Here is a 17,961-nt window from a genome sequence, read left to right as displayed (position 1 = left end):
AAGATCACAGCCATTCTTGGCAAGCACATCAGCTGTGCCATTGCCATGTATCCCGACATGCGATGGGATCCATTGGAGGTTTATAGGTGTCTTCAGGCCAATTTCGTACAGAAGCTTCATAATCTCCTGGTCAGGAATATCAAACATTTCTGACCAGTTTTTGAAATACTGTATAGCACTCCTACTATCAGTCAATATCCAAATGCAATTATTATCTGTTGTCTGGGCATAATTAAGGGCAGTTCCAATTGCTATGATCTCGGATCTAAAGACTGAACGATTGTCAGGGTTTCGGATAATGATCCTAACTTCGCTATCATTGCTGTTGATGAAAACATCACTCCCTGTTCTACCGTCTTCCAGCTTGCTACCGTCAGTTTAGATTACCAAGGCCCCAGAAGGGATATTAAAGGTAAGTAAATTTAAGTAACGAAATTTTTCTGTTACTCATATTGGAGCTGGAATCAAATATAACAGGAAAACATAAGAAGTATATGTATTGCAATGAAAAATGGTGCGGTGAATGTACGAAAAGAGCTGTTTGACTTATTAGATGATGGAACTAATGTAGTTCATGGATTCTAAACAAAAGCACGAAACACAGATAAAATACAAAGAAAAAACTTGCATGAAGAGCAATATATCTTTTCAGCTGAATCGGCTTCTAATTGATATTATCATAATTCCTGTATTTTCGAGAACTTTCATTTCTGATGGCAAATTGTCCCCAAGTTCGTAGATGACTGACAAGACAGCCGTTTAGCATCCTTTAAAATTGTCTTTAATTCCCGTTTCCTTATTTTGAGGTGGATTGTGCAGATAAACGATCTTAAAGATTCGTGACAATGTACAAGTTTATTTTAGATTCTACTTTTCTGGTGTCAAATTAACTCCAAGTTCGAGGGTGACTGACCAGGAATTCGTTCAACATTCTTTAAAAATATCTTTAAATCTCATTTCCTTACTATGAGATTAATCGTGAGAAAAACGATATTTCAGATTCGTAACAGTAAACAAGTCATATTTTAGATTCTATTTTAAGGATGGTATAGCAGTATTATGTAAATATTACTTTTAATTTCCGCCTTTACAAATCAGCAATATTTTTTTAAATGACAAATCTTAAATTCTATTTAATAATCAATGTCCAATTCTATAACATCTTAAAGGCTTTGCTTCTTTCATACTTTAAATAATTGAAGCTTCCCAAAGAGAAATGTTCTATTTTATTGATTCAATCAAGAATCCATAGAATATTTGAAGTGCTTGAGGATCATATGCAAGTTTTGTATGAAATTATAACGTAAATGAATGATTTAATTTCATCTTATATGCTTGAGCACTGATAATTCGAGATCCATATGATGGATTATAATATGGCATGAATGGGAGGGCTTGATTGAAACAGTTAAAATGTAAGAAAAAGGTTGCCAACAAACCATCTGTAACATATTTAACTCTTTAGGGGCCAAGCATCATTATGTTTATCTATACTTATAATAAAGCTCAATGTGTGTGTGTGTGTTGGCGCTCTACAGGCCAGGTCATTTGACATACAGCTATCAAATTTGGTACATGTATACCTTAGAGGTCGGGAATGTGCACCTGGGGTCCCTTTTTTTGAAATTTTAATTATTAATTAAAAACTAACTTTCCCGCAAAAAAATCTTCCATTTTCCCCACCGCCAACTTTTCCGCCAAAAAAAAATCTTCCATTTTCCCCACCGCCAAATGAGTAAGTCTTTAGTTTTTTTTTTTTTTTTCTCCCAACAGTAATGAGGCTAGGGATAACATTTTTCGGCAGATTATTTTATAAACAGGCGGATGTTAGTTATATATTTTTTGTATATGCTTATAGTTTTAAGTACATCGTTTTTAAGTAGTTTTTTTTAACCTGTTTTCAATGATTCAAATTATTTTTAGGCTAGTTGCATGCTTTTGTAAGTAAATTGTATTTATGTTAGTTATATATTTTTTGTATATGCTTATAGTTTTAAGTACATCGTTTTTTCAGTAGTTTTTTTTAACCTGTTTTCAATGATTCAAATTATTTTTAGGTTAGTTGCATGCTTTTGTAATTAAATTGTATTTATGTTAGTTATATATATTTTTTGTATATGCTTATAGTTTTAAGTACATCGTTTTTTAAGTAATTTTTTTAAACCTGTTTTCGACCGATTATTTTAAACGATTCATTTTATTTTCTTAGTGTTCGATGCATTTAAAATGAAACATTGTTAATTAATAGATCTGTTCATGATGAATCTGAGAAAATTTTGTTGACAAATTCTTGAGATATTACATAAATTAAGAAAGATATTCTTTAGTGCCCATAAAGTTTAAACGCTCAGTGACTCTATTATCAGTAATCATATTATTAAAAAAATGCTTTGTTTCAGTAAAAAATATTATTATATTAATTGCAGATTAATCATTTACACTTTAATTTAAAGCATAAACTCTACGAGGGGTAACAGAAAATTAGAGAGATACATATCACGTTATGACTGAAGGCCTTAATAATATTATGATTGAATTATATGACTTTTAAAATTTGAAGTTTTAAAATATTTTGCTGAAGAATCTATTAAAGTTGGAATTGCGTAAAATATTTAATGGTACGACCGGAGTTTAACCCCCTGCTTGGAGCAATTTTTAAAAATCATCAACAAAGGCCTTGCGAAATGTTCAAAAGCAAAGGAGCAGATGTTCAATTATAGTGCATAATAAAGATTGCCAGCTTTGGCGCGTTATCGCAACTTGGCGAAGAAGGTGGTTAAACTCCGGTTCAAGCTATTCAATTATTAAAATTTAAACGAACATTAAGATTGGCGAACCGACTGGTCGCCAAAGGCGGCTAGTTTATAATAAAAGAAAAAGGAATTCAATAAAAACTTCATTTTTAGAAAATCATATGTGCTCTGCTATTTTTTTCAGATGATATGAAAGATATATCTATTTAATTTCATGTAACATTTCAAAACTGTCATTTAAAAGAGTAAATTCTACTAGAAGAAAATAATTTAACTATGATAAAAACCACTTAAATGTCTATTTGCTATGAAACTACAATTTGATGGAAAACTTCTCGAAATTTCCTGGAGTTGATAAATAAAATGTTATATGGGAAATCCAAGTTATAAAATTTCATACCATTTTTCGTAAAATAATTGCAATATTAAGTGGAAAAAATATGTCTTAGAAACCCTCTTTGCATAATTTTCATCATTATTATGTATTTGTGAAGATTTCATGACCATTCATCCGTTTAGTAGCCACAATGGTTATGGACACAAGAAACGAAAATTCATTTTTCCAAGTCTGTCTGTCACTCTGTCTGTTTGCCTATTTAAGATTTCTCAAAACGCTCCAAATGAAGAAAGTGAAATTTGGTATATATCTTTATATCAAATTTTATATATTTCTATCAGATTTTAAATTAAATACATTCTAAGGAAATATTTTTGTCCAGCTGTAAAAATTTAACAATATATCAGCAAAACATGATGTCCCGAAGTATCTCTTAGAAACATAACGTTATCATCTTTTAATCATGGTAAAATATTTTACATTGGAAATTTTGTTTTAAAAATAAAACAATGCAGGACAACATCGATAGGACCGACACACAAAAAGAAAGTCGATAACATTGTCAATATTATTTTATAAACAAAATTATCTTAAATATGCAAATATAGATAAAATTCGTGGTCATCATAAAAAATACTCAACATTCTCTTTATTCCGTTACGCATTCTTGGAACAATTTGAATTGGGTTAATGTGGCAGATCGTATTCCTACATTTCAACAATGTTTGATCTACTGGTTCCAAGATCTAAGATTTATCCTATACAACGTGTTTTTTCATTGGTAACAATCCATAGCGGTGAAAATGGAAGATTATAATGGCAATTCGGCGATTCCATATTTTCTAATCCGCCAATACATCGTTGCAGCGAATTTTGCATCGGGCAATCTACCTTGAAATGGTTAAGACGACACATTGATTGGCAGCCGTCTATTTAGGAAATGCTTTTGATTTTATTGCATTTATACTCTCAATACCATAAACTTAATGTGTATTCTCCGTTTCTATATTCCTAACCGATCCTTCCTTTTACTGTAATAGTTTTACGAGAAACGATCTCGCTTCTTATTCTCCAACTGCTTGCAAAAATTGTTTTCTTGTGTTCGAAAACAACTGGACCCAGTTTTCTCTTTAAAAAGTTTACGTTAAGATCTGATGGAGGATAATTTTTTATTGACAATAATTTTTAATAATAATAATTTTCAATAATTTTTTATTGGCATGTTTACAGTTGGTATTTTTTTTTTTTTTTTTTTTTTTGCAGTTCTTTTATGGGGTCGACTTGCATAACGCAACGGGAGAAGTCAAAGACGTTCGAGGTCAATATGCAGCTGATTTGTTTACAGAAAAAGCAAAGAACATTATTCAAAACCATGACGTATCAAAGGTAACACTTTTCATTACTTTTTTCTATTACTAAAATAAATGAAGAATCAAAAAGAAAGATACCATTTCAGATTTATTTTAATGCAAACATTTTTTGAAAAAGGAATTCATCTTCCCATATCTTGCAAAAATTATTTATTACTGTGTAACTAAATACAGTTAAATCACCCATCTTTAAGTTATATGATGGGTTCAATGCCTAAGATGTCAGTAATGCCCCCTAATATGCTATAATCCCAAGCTGTGAATATTTTAATATCCCATTGATATATTCACTTTGATATCTTTTTCAATAATCCTCAAAAATGTTTCAATTCTAGCATGAAAATGGATTAGACTACAATTGTAATTTATTAATAATAATACGATAATAATTTATTTACACTACAATAATTTATTACACTTTATTTTTACTACAATAATAATTTATTTACACTACAATAATTTATTACACTTTACTTTTACTACACTAATAATTTATTACACTTTACTTTTACTACACTAATAATTTATTACACTTGACTTTTACTACACTAATAATTTATTACACTTGACTTTTACTACACTAATAATTTATTACACTTGACTTTTACTACACTAATAATTTATTACACTTGACTTTTACTAGAATAATAATTTATTACACTTGACTTTTACTACACTAATAATTTATTACACTGTATTTTTACTAGAATAATAATTTATTTACACTACAATAATTTATTACACTTTACTTTTACTACACTAATAATTTATTACACTTTACTTTTACTACACTAATAATTTATTACACTTTACTTTTACTACACTAATAATTTATTTACACTACAATAATTAATTACAATTTATTTTTACTACAAACATAGTTGATGATATATTTTCTTAAAATTTAATGAGAAATTACTTACATATATAATCTCATTCTTTGTTGTATATGCATAAGTCAGATAACTCAGCAGAATTTCGCTGTTACCAAAATCTTCAAATCTCTCTGTAAATGTTTATGTTATGTTTCAATAAAATTCTCTGATCTATGTAAAAAATAGATGTGGATGCCATTTTTATTCAAAATACTTTATGAAAATCAAATAGTTTTATGAATAGCGAGTATAAAAAGATCTTTCCTTCCTCATTTATACTTTGACAGTCTCGAAAAGCCTCAATTTAATTATAGGGTACTTTTTCAAATTCCATTTCTTATTAAGTTATATTGAAGCCAAGTTTACAAAATCATCAGCTATTTAGCATTTGAAATCCTCTGGCAAAAAAAAGGGACATTACTTTGTTTTATCTGAACAGAAAAAAACAATCAACTTCTGAAGAATATTATAAATTATTTGTTTAGCATTTTCAATATATTGAAAAGATTGTGGAAAGAAATGAATACATACGGCATAAATAGTCAGGTGTTAGTAATTACAGAAAAAAAAAGTTAAAAGAACTTTTTTGCATGATATTAATTCTAAAGGAATGTTACCAAAGGAGTGTAAAAATCTTCAGAGTATTCAAAAATTTTATTAACTACTATTTCTTCAACTTATCAATATGAATATAGGAATGCGGCATACAATGAGCCATTTATGAAATGCGTTATTAAATTTCTCAGAGGGCAGAAATTACATTTAAGAATTATTGTGTTCAAGAAATTGTCTAATTAAAACTATCGTAACATATATTAAATACAAAAGATACAAGCCAATCTTAAACTTATTTATACGGGTAAAATATTTAATTGCACCAAATTCACTGTATTTACAACAATGTACTCAATATTTAACAAGAATTTAACAAAGTTCTCTATCAAAACAATTTTACACTCTAACAAAATAAAAAATAATTATTTCAATCCTTTTTTTTTTTTGTCATCTTGCAAATATGAATAAAATAAAACGATAGCATTTTTATTGCATTTTAAAAAAGCAGTCAAACAGTACTTCTCACTTCAGTTAATCTTCTTTTCAGCCACTTTTCCTCTATCTTGCTCATTTAGCAGTGCACACAGGAAATGACCAAATGCCTCTGCAAGCCCCTCACGATCTAGTGAACCAGTTCGGCCATATCAAAAATGACTCGAGAAGAACTTTTGCAGGTGAGTTATGCTTTCTAATACTCTTACTGACAATAGGAAAGATATTCATTTCAATGCATATACGCTCTTTCAGGCATGGTCTCAGGGTTAGACAGATCAGTCGGCGATGTGTTCCAGGCCCTTCATGACAAAGACATGCTCTCCAACAGCATTTTTATTTTTTCCTCTGACAATGGTGGAGAAACAAATGAAACCATTGGTGGCTTCAGTTCCAACTATCCGTTGCGTGGCAAAAAATATCATGTTTGGGAAGGTGGTGTCAGAGTCCCTGGCTTCATCTGGAGTCCGCTATTCGAACTTCAAGAACCTCGAGTCTCAATGCAGCTGATGCATATAACAGATTGGCTTCCTACACTCTATTCTGCTGCTGGTAAGTTTTCGTTATTTCCTTTTAATGTGGTTTCATTAAGATTTTGTTTGTTTTATCAGCCCATAATAAAATTGCCCCTAAAAGTTAAGCTCCCACGTGCATTTTTGAGGTCCTGCACTCAAATCAGATCTACTTAATACTACTGAAAATTGATTGAAACTCACTTAATTCTCAGCTCTTATAATTACCATTCTTGTTACTAATTTTTATTATCATACTCTTGAAGTTAAGGATGCCCAAGACGAATAATGGTATATGTTTCTATGGTACTTCTATCAAGATTTTAGAAGCATTTTAAAATAAATATTCTTTTTTCAAAATCATTTTGGTTCCATTTGCAAGTGGTTTCCGGTAATCAGTTGTCCAATCATGTATGCCATTTTATCGACATCACGCATCCGACTCATCACTACTTTAGGCATCTATAATCTAAAAATTAAAGCCACTGCAGACATTAATTTAGATTTATTAGCAAACGGAATATCAAAAAATTGCAATTTGCGATATGGAGCCACTTTTTTTCCTTTTTATGGTTTTATTAATTTTTATCATTCAGGCATTCTAGTTCCTTGAAAATGCAGCAGCTAAAAAATACCCTTGCAACTTTGAGGATGGTATAAGTTTTTATATCTTTCATGGAAGATTAAACACAATAATGAGAATAATGTTATTTTAACCATACATCATCAAATAAAATATTAGTACAAATATTGAAGAAATAAATATATTTTGTGTCAATAGCAAATGTACTGAACTTCGAAGTAATCGAGTTTTCTTACTGTAGAAAATACTATCGCTTATATTTTTAGTTTCCAAGTTCGTAAGACGTGTTTCTACATATAAAAAATCTCTTAAATATTCCAGGGAATGTGTAACCAGTATTTTTAGTATTTTATGAGGTAGAGAAGATTTTGGGAAATTGGATCGATTTCTTCCAATTGAGCTACGCGATCGAGTGTAGTCCACTTTTGGCTGAGTTCAAAAACGAAACTAGAATGAAGCATGTAGACATGTTGTCTAAGCAACGTTAGAAAAAACTTAAAATTATGAATTTTTTTTCCCTTAGTGCTGGAGAATTAGAAATTTAATAAAAAATGATTCCATCTAAATCTGGAAGAAATAAATGACTTTTGAAAACAACATGACAAAAGTGACTTACACGTTTTCTCAGCCTGATCTTGCTTCCCGATTAGCATCAGGCATATATATAAATATATATATATATATATATATATATATATATATATATATATATATATATATATATATATATATATATTAAATTTTTGATGCTCTAATCTAGTTTTATTTAGACATTTATTATTCCATATTATAAATTTGGACTTATTTGCAAGAAACTGTTACAGAAATAGTTTCGTAGAAATCAAAAAACTTATTTTATTTGAACTTTTCAATTAGGAAATGATGTGCCATTTAATCGAAGAAGATACATTTTAGACTCGGAAGGGAAAACATCTAGGTCCCACATTAGGCTTATTTGCAAGGGCTTTCAGCTTTCTAATCCTATTTTTAGTTGTTTTGCTTCTCATTTATCAAAATCAAAATATTACTGTAATCTTCATATTGCGATCATTCTGAATAAAAACATTCATTTTGTTGCATTGTTTTTAATATTGTTTGCTATATCTTCCTGTTTCATTTAATATTGCAGCTATCTTCCAATATTGCTCCATTTTTGCTTTTTATATTTAACTTTTTTTTTCCTTTTCACGCATTTATTGTGCATATTCATTTCTGTCCCAATGTCTTGAGATTTATGGAAAAAAAAATAATAATAATAAACATAATAATATTAATTTTAGTTACAGAACAATCTATTGTCACTTCTATAGAATATCAGTTCCCATACTGTTCTCAAATTTACAATTAAGGAAATTGAAAATTCACCTGCTGTTTAAATAACTATTAATAAAAATTCTGGAAAAAAATGAAATAAATTATCTGTTATCACATTCAAAATTGGTATTCACCTGCTTTTAAAAATTTATTAATAAAAATTCTGAAAAAATGAAATAAATTATCTGTTATCACATTCAAAATTGGTATTCACCTGCTTTTAAATATTTATTAATAAAAATTCTGAAAAAATGAAGTAAATTATCTGTTAACATATTCAAAATTGGTATAGGTTTACATATATGTTGACATGTGTTTAGGTCTAAAAATATGTTGACTTTATCAATTTACCATTCATTTTTTTTTTGCCAGTGAATTTTTCGAACATGAAATAAAATTTTTATGTTTGCATAATAATTTAATAAAACACTTTTTATAGTTTTAGTAATAAACAAGACGTTGTGACTTTATCATTGTTACAAGACTCCTTCCATAAGATGGCGATAGGCCGTGTTGGAAGCTTTTATTTGTGATTTTTTTTCTCATGTAAGCAGTAGACAGTATAGCTCTAAGTTGAAATATAGCTAAGGTGGTGAACCAACCACCGCTGTCTTTATCGTTAAATTAAATGCTATTAACAACTGTTATCGCATCTTATTACAACCCTACATTGCCAAAATCATAATATAAAGAAACATAATCCTTTTTCACCGTTTTTTTTTTTCGAATAAATTTTAACATGAGGCAAATTTTTTTCATCTATTTCCAGAAAAAAAAATGTTTCTAAATAATAATAATAATAATAATAAAACTCTCTAAAGGACAAACTGATATTCAAATCCAAAATTTAAAATTTAAACCTTCTTTCTTTGACAAATTCGAAAGACTTTAATTTGATTATATAACTCCTAAAACAGAAATAAAACATGTAAAGCTATAAACCGTCAGATCTGTTTTAATTGTACATTTCATTTCACAGGAGGAGATGTAGAACGTCTGGGAAATATAGATGGTCAAAGCTTATGGAATACATTACTAAATAATACCCAATCTCCACGTCAGGAGATACTTCACAACATCGATCCCATAGATAACGTCTCTGCTCTCAGGAGAGGAGATTTCAAACTGATCTTTGGAAAGTTGCCGGCGGGAGTGGAAACCTGGACCGGCCGTCGAGTTCTTGAAGACATGAAGCAGCCAGAATCCATGGATGAGTGGGTTTTCAAGAACGGAAGTAAAACCAGGGATATCTTACTCCAGATAGGGTCCTATTTGCCAAAGGTTCCAGACAAATGGAGACATGGAAGTGAAGTTCGCTGTAAAGGCGGACCCGAGACCTCCAACGAATGCAAACCAGCCGAGACGCCTTGTCTCTTCAACATAGCTGAAGATCCATGTGAAACTACCAATGTTGCTGATTTGCATCCTGATGTAAGCTATTCGTTATAACTTGTATTTCTCTTGCTAAAATTGGTTGGCTTGAGTTAGATTCATATTGTCATAGAAAATGATTTAGTAATTTGAATTTTTAAAAGGAAATAATTTTCTTCAGTTAGACCAACTGTTCTAGACATTAAATCATTCTCTTCTGTATTAAGAAAAGCTAAGTTAATCTTTTTTCGAGAAATGTCATTTGTGAGAGTTTTGGTTGCTGGATTATTAGGGTAGTAGTGCCATAATGAAACCAGGCAGAGTGGTCTCTCCTAACCTTTCTAGCATACACTCTTATTTTTAAACGAGCAATTCTTTTATATATATGTTTATTTCGTGTATCTAGGAAACTATTCAAACGATTTGGATAAAATTTTATATTTAGATGAGGTGTGTCTTTTAGAAGTAAGTGTCTTTTCTGAAGAAAAGCGATTTCATATAATATATATATATATATATATATATATATATGTGTGTGTGTGTGTGTGTGTGTGTGTGTGTGTGTGTGTGTGTGTGTGTGTAATGATATTTTAACTCTAATTTCAATTTAATTAATTTTCATAGTAACTTCATCTTAATTTAACCCATAGTAACTTCATCTTAATTTAACCCATAGTAACTTCATTCTAAAATATTCTCTTATTTCGTGATCCAATTCCACTGTTTCTACTTAATTAATTCAAGAGAAGCTTTATTAAATTGTTGAATCAGCTAAAATCTAACTTTCCCACACTACGCGTGAAGAGATAACATACCGCTGATCAAGCAAATTCTTTTTTAAAATCTCCCTGTGTTTCCCCTACCTTGTCCACCCGTGTAATGAAAATCCCTATCGAAATCTCATAATACATTAGCACTGTAAAGAAATATTTTCCCTATCAAAATCATAGGTTATATAAGACCAGGGATAAAATGTCCAAGAGCTCTTCCCTCATTCCTTTCTGTGTCGTTCTGTGTGCTCGTCGCTTGTACATATGCTTGCTTCTTCAAAATGAAATAAAACGACGTCACGAAATTAAAAGTATCTTCATTGTCTTCAAACTGCAACATGCTTCACAACAAATAATGTTACATATTAAAAAGCCGACAGGATTCCGAATAATATTATATATATATATATATATAACCTATTTTATGACTAACTATTAGAGTCCAAGAGATGGCGCCACCAGTCCAAGCAGAATCTTGCCACATTTTTTAATAACTAACTATTTTTCGTTTCAGTATTCTGAGACGACCACTTTTCGACGATTCTATCTCATTAAGGGGAGAGACGCGGAAGGATGAGCGCCCCTCCGGAATTCTTCGCCATTCTTTGACCTTGATTTTCGCCCTATTAGATACTTTTTTGTTCATTTTTTTTCACGTATATGTGAATATCGTATCGTTTCTGACCGTATTATTTTAATTCAGTACGCGAGTAATTGGAGTTTATTTTGTTGCTAAATGTAAACATCTCTTCTCATCTTTCGTCTCACCCTTATTTTGACAAATTAAACCTATCCTAACACATGTGCAAAAAGGCGGGGGGTTTTAGAATCCGTTGTCAAACCATATTAGAACCTTTTTCTTTTTCCTGTCACGCTGACCATGTCACGCATCAATGTCTCGGACCCGATTTCATCATTATAAAACTGAGTGTTTCAAAAATCTAAGTAATGATAGATAAACTGTAAAATGAATACTGTAATATGGCAGTTTGTTTCGAATAACATGTTAAACTAAGTGCACATGAATTTTTTTTTAAATGACCTGTTCATATGTAGGTAATATTGAAAGATATTCATATGTAAACAGTACGTGATTCGTATCTAAATATTTTCTCCGAAAAAAAAACCCATAATTTTACAAAATAATAATAATAATAATAAAAACTGCTGAGTTAAGCTCGGTCTCCCGGGCACTCAACTCGTTATACCAGAGAACGCCTTACATGACTTTGTGTGTAATACTTGCGGAATAGTAACTTTTGTCGTGAATGGTTACGAAATATTAACTTTTGGCATTTCGCTGAATCTATCGTGTCATCCTTGGCGAGTTTTTCGATGATTCATTAAGGAAACATGGTTAATAATATCCAATAATCGAACTTGTGCTTTAAACAAGTTTTTCTCAACCGATTGAAACAAAAATTTAATACAAAGTTGCACTTGTAGTCATAAAATCCCATATCAAAATTGATTTATTTAAGTCACTGCGCTTTTGAATTATCGTGTTTACCGTTTGGGAATGTACAGACATTGGATTTGGCTCTAAATTTGTTAAGGGTCTGTATTATAGAAGTTAAATCTGTGTACAGAATTTTATATATCTCGTCCTCTTCGATTTGTAATTACCTGTTAACTTACATTCGAACAGGCGACCAGATGGACTTCCTCTGAACAGATTTTTCTGAAACTTGGATAGAAATCGGAAATTGCAGTGTAAAGATGGTGTGGCGAATTGATATGAGCGAGGATAGAACCTGTAGTACCTTGTGGTTCACTGTCCAGTAACATGACCACTATACAAAACCAATTGCTCAGGTAGCGTAGCTGTTAACTGGCTTATAAGCTTTCACCACAGACTCCCTCTAGTGAATCGGAGGTCAAACGAACGATATGGCTGTTGAGTGGTGATGTATTAGCTGTTGATTCTAGTGCTCTTGTACCCATTTGAGTAGCGCCAAGCGTTATGGTGGGCATGTGTGGTTGAGTGGTTGCTGTTGCTGCGTCAAGTGAGTCTGACGACTTTGGGTTGCTGCGGCCTTTTTGTGTTGCTGCTTCAAGTGAGTTTGACGACTTTGGTTTGCTGCGTCAAGTGAATCTGACGACTTTGGGTTGCTGTGGGTAGATGACGCCACAACAGCTGTACGAAGGTTAAAGGATTATCGTCCGAGGTCACCAATGTGGCGGGTTTGCGATGCACTCGGATAGAACCTGGGGCCTTGTGGTTCGTAGTCTAGTAACATGACCACGATACAAAAGCAATTGCTCGGGTAGCGTAGCTGTTAACTGGTTTATAAGCTTTCACCACAATGGCATGCCAAATTTCGGATAACTCAAAGCATTTGTGAGTTATATTTTTCACAGACAGACAGATGGTCATTTTCTAAAAAAAAATTTTTTTTCGAACTCGGGAAGGTTTAAAACGCAGAAATTCTTAAAAAATCTCGAATTAGATTTTTTTGACGGTTACTATGCTTTCTTTATACCACGTATACGAAAAAGTAAAAAAAAAAAAAAGCATACTTGTCTGTATTTACAGTGTATGAAATAATGCAGTGCATGATATCCTAAACTAAGAAATAGTGACGAAAACAATTCAATTGTTTATAACTACAAACTTGATCATTAGCAATTAAATACGAGAAATAATATTTGAGTCATTAACGTCACCCAATTCAGATTCTCGTCAGTATGTTTAATAGATTTTGTTAGTCTGAATTCAAAACCTGAATATTTCACAGTGGAAATGCTTTGAAAGTATTGATACAGTACAAACTAATAATTTCTTATATATCGATTCTAATAACACTCTTAAAATTAACTATAATCAAGCATCGGTTAACGAATGATTCGCATAACGCATTAAAAATGAGTCTCTTAACGAGCGATGGTCTCTAAACGAAGAAAAAGTGACATGATTACGTCACATTGAGAATCTTGTCTACATCTCCGTTGTCAGTCTGAGGATTCTTGTTGTTGCTTTTATTTTTCAAATAAAGTGCTTGACTGTTAAATATACAATGAAGCTCCAGTCAATAAATAAAAATGCAAGAGACTTCGGTAAGCGTCATAGTTCATATTTTAATAGGAGAGAATAAATATTTTAATAATATGCGAGCACAAATACAGCCATAGCTAAGAATTGCGCTTTGTGTCACAGCAAAAATATCTGCAGGAAATTTCGTCAGTAGAATAGGATATAACTCATTCAGTATAGCATCAACCTTTTGTGAAATAAAAGAAATGCTAAAAGCATGGTAAATTGTTGGTACTCTTACCATTACTTTATTGAGAAACATCAGCTTGATCAAGTAGTAGCTATGCAAGCTACAAATTTAATTAACGATGTCTCATTGTCTTTAATGTCTCATTTTTGCCAAATTTTTAAGGGTAGGTAAAAATAAATTTGATAATTTTCGTGTGAAAAAGCATATATAAGCAATATAATAATTGCCTTATTACAAATTCACGTGAATATTTTTAAGGAATGGAACGAATTATCATATTTCATATTGATCCTATTTGAAAACATTTTTTCGCTTACCCTGTGTTTCACATCATGAACAACATTCCAGAACGAATTATGCTAGTTATGCGAGATTTCGTTGCCTTTCTAATAAACAATGGGATAATCAATATAAAAAAAATTGGCAAAATTTAAGCCCGAATTTAATTTTTTTTTTTTCAGGTAGTGCAATCAATGCTTGATGCTTTAATAGATTATGAGAAGCTGGTTGTGAAGCCACAATTCCAAGATCCAGATCCATATGGAGATCCGATGTGCCATGGATTCACATATGTGCCGTGGATGGATCCTGAACACACTTCCGACTGTCCATTTCGGTGACACTGTTAAAGCTCTAAGTTTAACTTATTCCTTGTAAGAAAACGGGGAAACTGGAAACTTATCCACCAGGGATAAGTCATCGGTGCTTTATTTATTTATGAATGCGTTTGCCCTAAGTTTGGTGTGAACTTTGAAACCAAAATGGGATACAAAAAACAGAAATTTTTATACTAAGAATCAAATTGTACAAATTGTTTTTGGATTGTGTATGAAAACATTTCACTTTTCCCGACGCTACCTGAAATCCGCCAAATCACCAAGGTATTGGAAAAGAAGCTTCAGTCTGAAGATTTCTATCTCAATAAAATGCAAAAGAATACAAAAACAATATTGCCTGAAAACAATGATTTGAGTCCAGTTATTGTCTGAAATCCAATGATTTTTAGTTTTAAAAAAGCATATTATTTCTAGAGATATTATCAGCGTATAATCTTAATAAGATATGTAAACTGTGCTGAAACTCTCTCTCTCTCTCTTAAATTGTCTTACAATTGATTCATTTTTAAATTGAAGTATACATTGAAAAGATTAAACAGAATTTAAACTTCACAATGAAGAAAGACAGTGAAGCGATGGGACAGTGTTTTGAAAAATGAAGAGACGAAGTTCGCTTTGCTTTGTAGAAATGGTATGCATAAATAAGAATGGCAGGTAATCATCGTTGTTGTAAAACTTCTAACTGGTATTGCGTTCTAGGATTTATTGGCATAAAAGGATGTAGAGAATAAATAAGATAAATGGTCGGAATATTAAGCGATATAAATAGTCACAAATTCATAAATGAAACCCTTCAATCCAAATTGTAGTTTTCTTTATACGGTATTTTTAAAATCACGAAGTCTTTAATAAGGCGATTCTCCAAGCCGCTTTAAATACGGCCGAATGAAAGTTTCAAGATAGTCACATTCTACTGCTGGAAAGGCGCATTGCTTTCCTTAATGTAATATTTCAATAAACCAACCGAAGAACATACCGGTTACATAGAAATAAAATTCGATGGAGTTACAATTCTGTTATGGTTTCATTCGAAAGGTTGTATTTAACTTTATGGTTCCACAATTAAGTATCATCTTACATGGTAAAAATTTTTTGTTTATTTTTTATTTATATTGTTTTTGTATGAATGTTTTTTTTTATAAATGCTTTTTCTAATAAAAAAGTCTTAATAAAACTTTTTGTCTTGTTTAACCTATATTTTTTATTTATATTTCATGCAAAACAAATCATTGGAAACCCTTTTAATGCTACAAACTATTAAACCTCAAAAAAACATTTCCCAATTTTATCTTATATGAAATATAGTGTTACTGTTGTCAGAAAAATGTTACTTCAAGATTTTAATCTTAGATCTCTCCGAGTCTAATAATAATGTTTTTGGAATTACGTCAGTTAACTTGTGCGCATAAAAACACAAAAATAGAATTCTCCTAGAATAATATTTGATGATTTGATTTGTTTCCTAGAATGGAATTCGATAAAGTGTCATTGTACCAAAATTTATAATCTTATCAAATTTTGGAGAATCCCTGACAAACAGTCTGCCTAAGTGTCTCCATCTATGCACACAGTAATTTAAAAATTTAAGAAAACAAAGAGAGAAATACAAATGAGTCATCAGATTTGTTGATGTGTATAAATTTTAGATAATTGCTACCCATCCCCAAATCTGATAATTAAATTATGATCAAAAAGTCAATAGTCAAAAAGTCTATTGAGTAACCGTAGCAATTTCTGTTATCTCCACTAATAATAAATGAGTGTTGAGTAAGTTCGATGAAGGGAAAGAATGTTTCAATTATGGTAAAATTTTGACTCTTCTAGGTGAAAATTACGGGTTTCGGTTTTTTAAATTGTTAAAAAACAGTGTGTTTGTTGTCCAACAATTTAAGGTAGGTAATTATGTTAAAAAGTCGATTTTTTGCGAACTAATATTTTTTTTATTAATAATCTTAACATTTGATTTTTTTTATAAAATTTTAGAATTTTGTATCTAAATCTGTTTTTAGGGAAGTTAAGTTAATTTTTATATATCAATTTACATATATTTTATGGCTATTTTACATTTTTAGATGCTATTTTCTCAAATTCCAATCTTTGATGGAATTTTCCTTTGAAAAACCTTCTAAATTAAATTCTAATGCATATTTTGTGTTTAAATTTGCTACAATAATTTCTCAATATGTTCTTCAGTTTCTATATTAGAAATAAATAATCTATTCATTTATAAATATTTTATAGTTGTTTTAATGCTTGCACAACTTGAAAAAAAATTCATGTTATTTATTAGTCTAAACCAAATATTTAAAAAATGGATAGAAATACCTCTTATTTTTTAATTCAGGAAGTGGATAATATATTTCTTAAGCTATATTCAGAATTTTAAGCAAATCATATGATATACTCTAAACTAGAAGAATTTTGCTTTGTACATCTTTTTAGCTAAAAAAAGCAGTTTTCTCCAATTTTTTTTTAAATATTGCCACTTAGCAGGTATATTTAAGTTCTATTCATGTTTTTTTTTCAGTATTTTTATGCAAATATTTAAAAATATAACCTTTTTGGAATATTTCCCAACAAATTCATGCCGAACGTAGTCACGTATCTTAAATAAACCAAAACTCGAAAATTCAGACCCTTGCTAATCTGTTATGGCATCATCAAAATGGAGACTTGTAGGAAATGTGAAATAGTCACACACTTTGTACGTCATTTAATAATTTTATATTTATAGTTAATATTTGCTTTATTATTAAAGAGCGTAAAATATTTATGTAATTTTTAAATGTGGCAGTAAATATGAGCATTACGTATGAATAATTTATTTTTCTACTCTATTATTCTATTCAATATCAGTTCATTTGTTTTCATAGGTGTTAATGAATTTTTGTAATGTAAGTATTATTTAATAAACTCAAAAAACAAAACCGAATATGTCCTCATGGAACTATTAAAATATATTTTCTATAAATTCTGTACGAAATTCGGAATACATTTCCCTGCAAGAAGTAAAAGATAGCCATAAATACTTTTTATCCGGCAGATAAAATTGTGCAAAAAGAAACGTGAACTTCATAGAAAAACGGATTCTTCATTTAAACGTATCGCAATAAATATAAATTCATGCTCTAATACCAGTTTGGGACTAATAGTTTTTATGTGCATAATTATGTCCAATTAAAATTTCA

General features: G+C 30.4%; 1 protein-coding gene across 3 annotated transcripts in view; it reads left to right on the top strand.

The window, feature by feature from the left end:
* Nucleotides 1-15,929, top strand: part of LOC129968573 (arylsulfatase B-like) — a 60,867-nt gene extending 44,938 nt beyond the window's left edge. For all 3 annotated transcript variants that reach the window (XM_056082593.1, XM_056082595.1, XM_056082596.1), the window contains exons 6-10: nucleotides 4,354-4,476; nucleotides 6,438-6,564; nucleotides 6,638-6,934; nucleotides 9,771-10,222; nucleotides 14,618-15,929. In XM_056082593.1, coding sequence (XP_055938568.1) covers nucleotides 4,354-4,476; nucleotides 6,438-6,564; nucleotides 6,638-6,934; nucleotides 9,771-10,222; nucleotides 14,618-14,776 — 1,158 coding nt within the window. In that variant the 3' untranslated portion in view covers nucleotides 14,777-15,929. The remainder of the gene's footprint in view (nucleotides 1-4,353; nucleotides 4,477-6,437; nucleotides 6,565-6,637; nucleotides 6,935-9,770; nucleotides 10,223-14,617) is intronic.
* Nucleotides 15,930-17,961: the final 2,032 nt, after the last annotated feature.

This window comes from Argiope bruennichi, chromosome 5 (assembly GCF_947563725.1).
Source record: "Argiope bruennichi chromosome 5, qqArgBrue1.1, whole genome shotgun sequence".
NCBI classification, from domain to species: Eukaryota; Metazoa; Arthropoda; class Arachnida; order Araneae; family Araneidae; genus Argiope; species Argiope bruennichi.
Note: the sequence above shows the minus strand (reverse complement) of the source record. Positions and strands in the feature narration are given on the sequence as shown.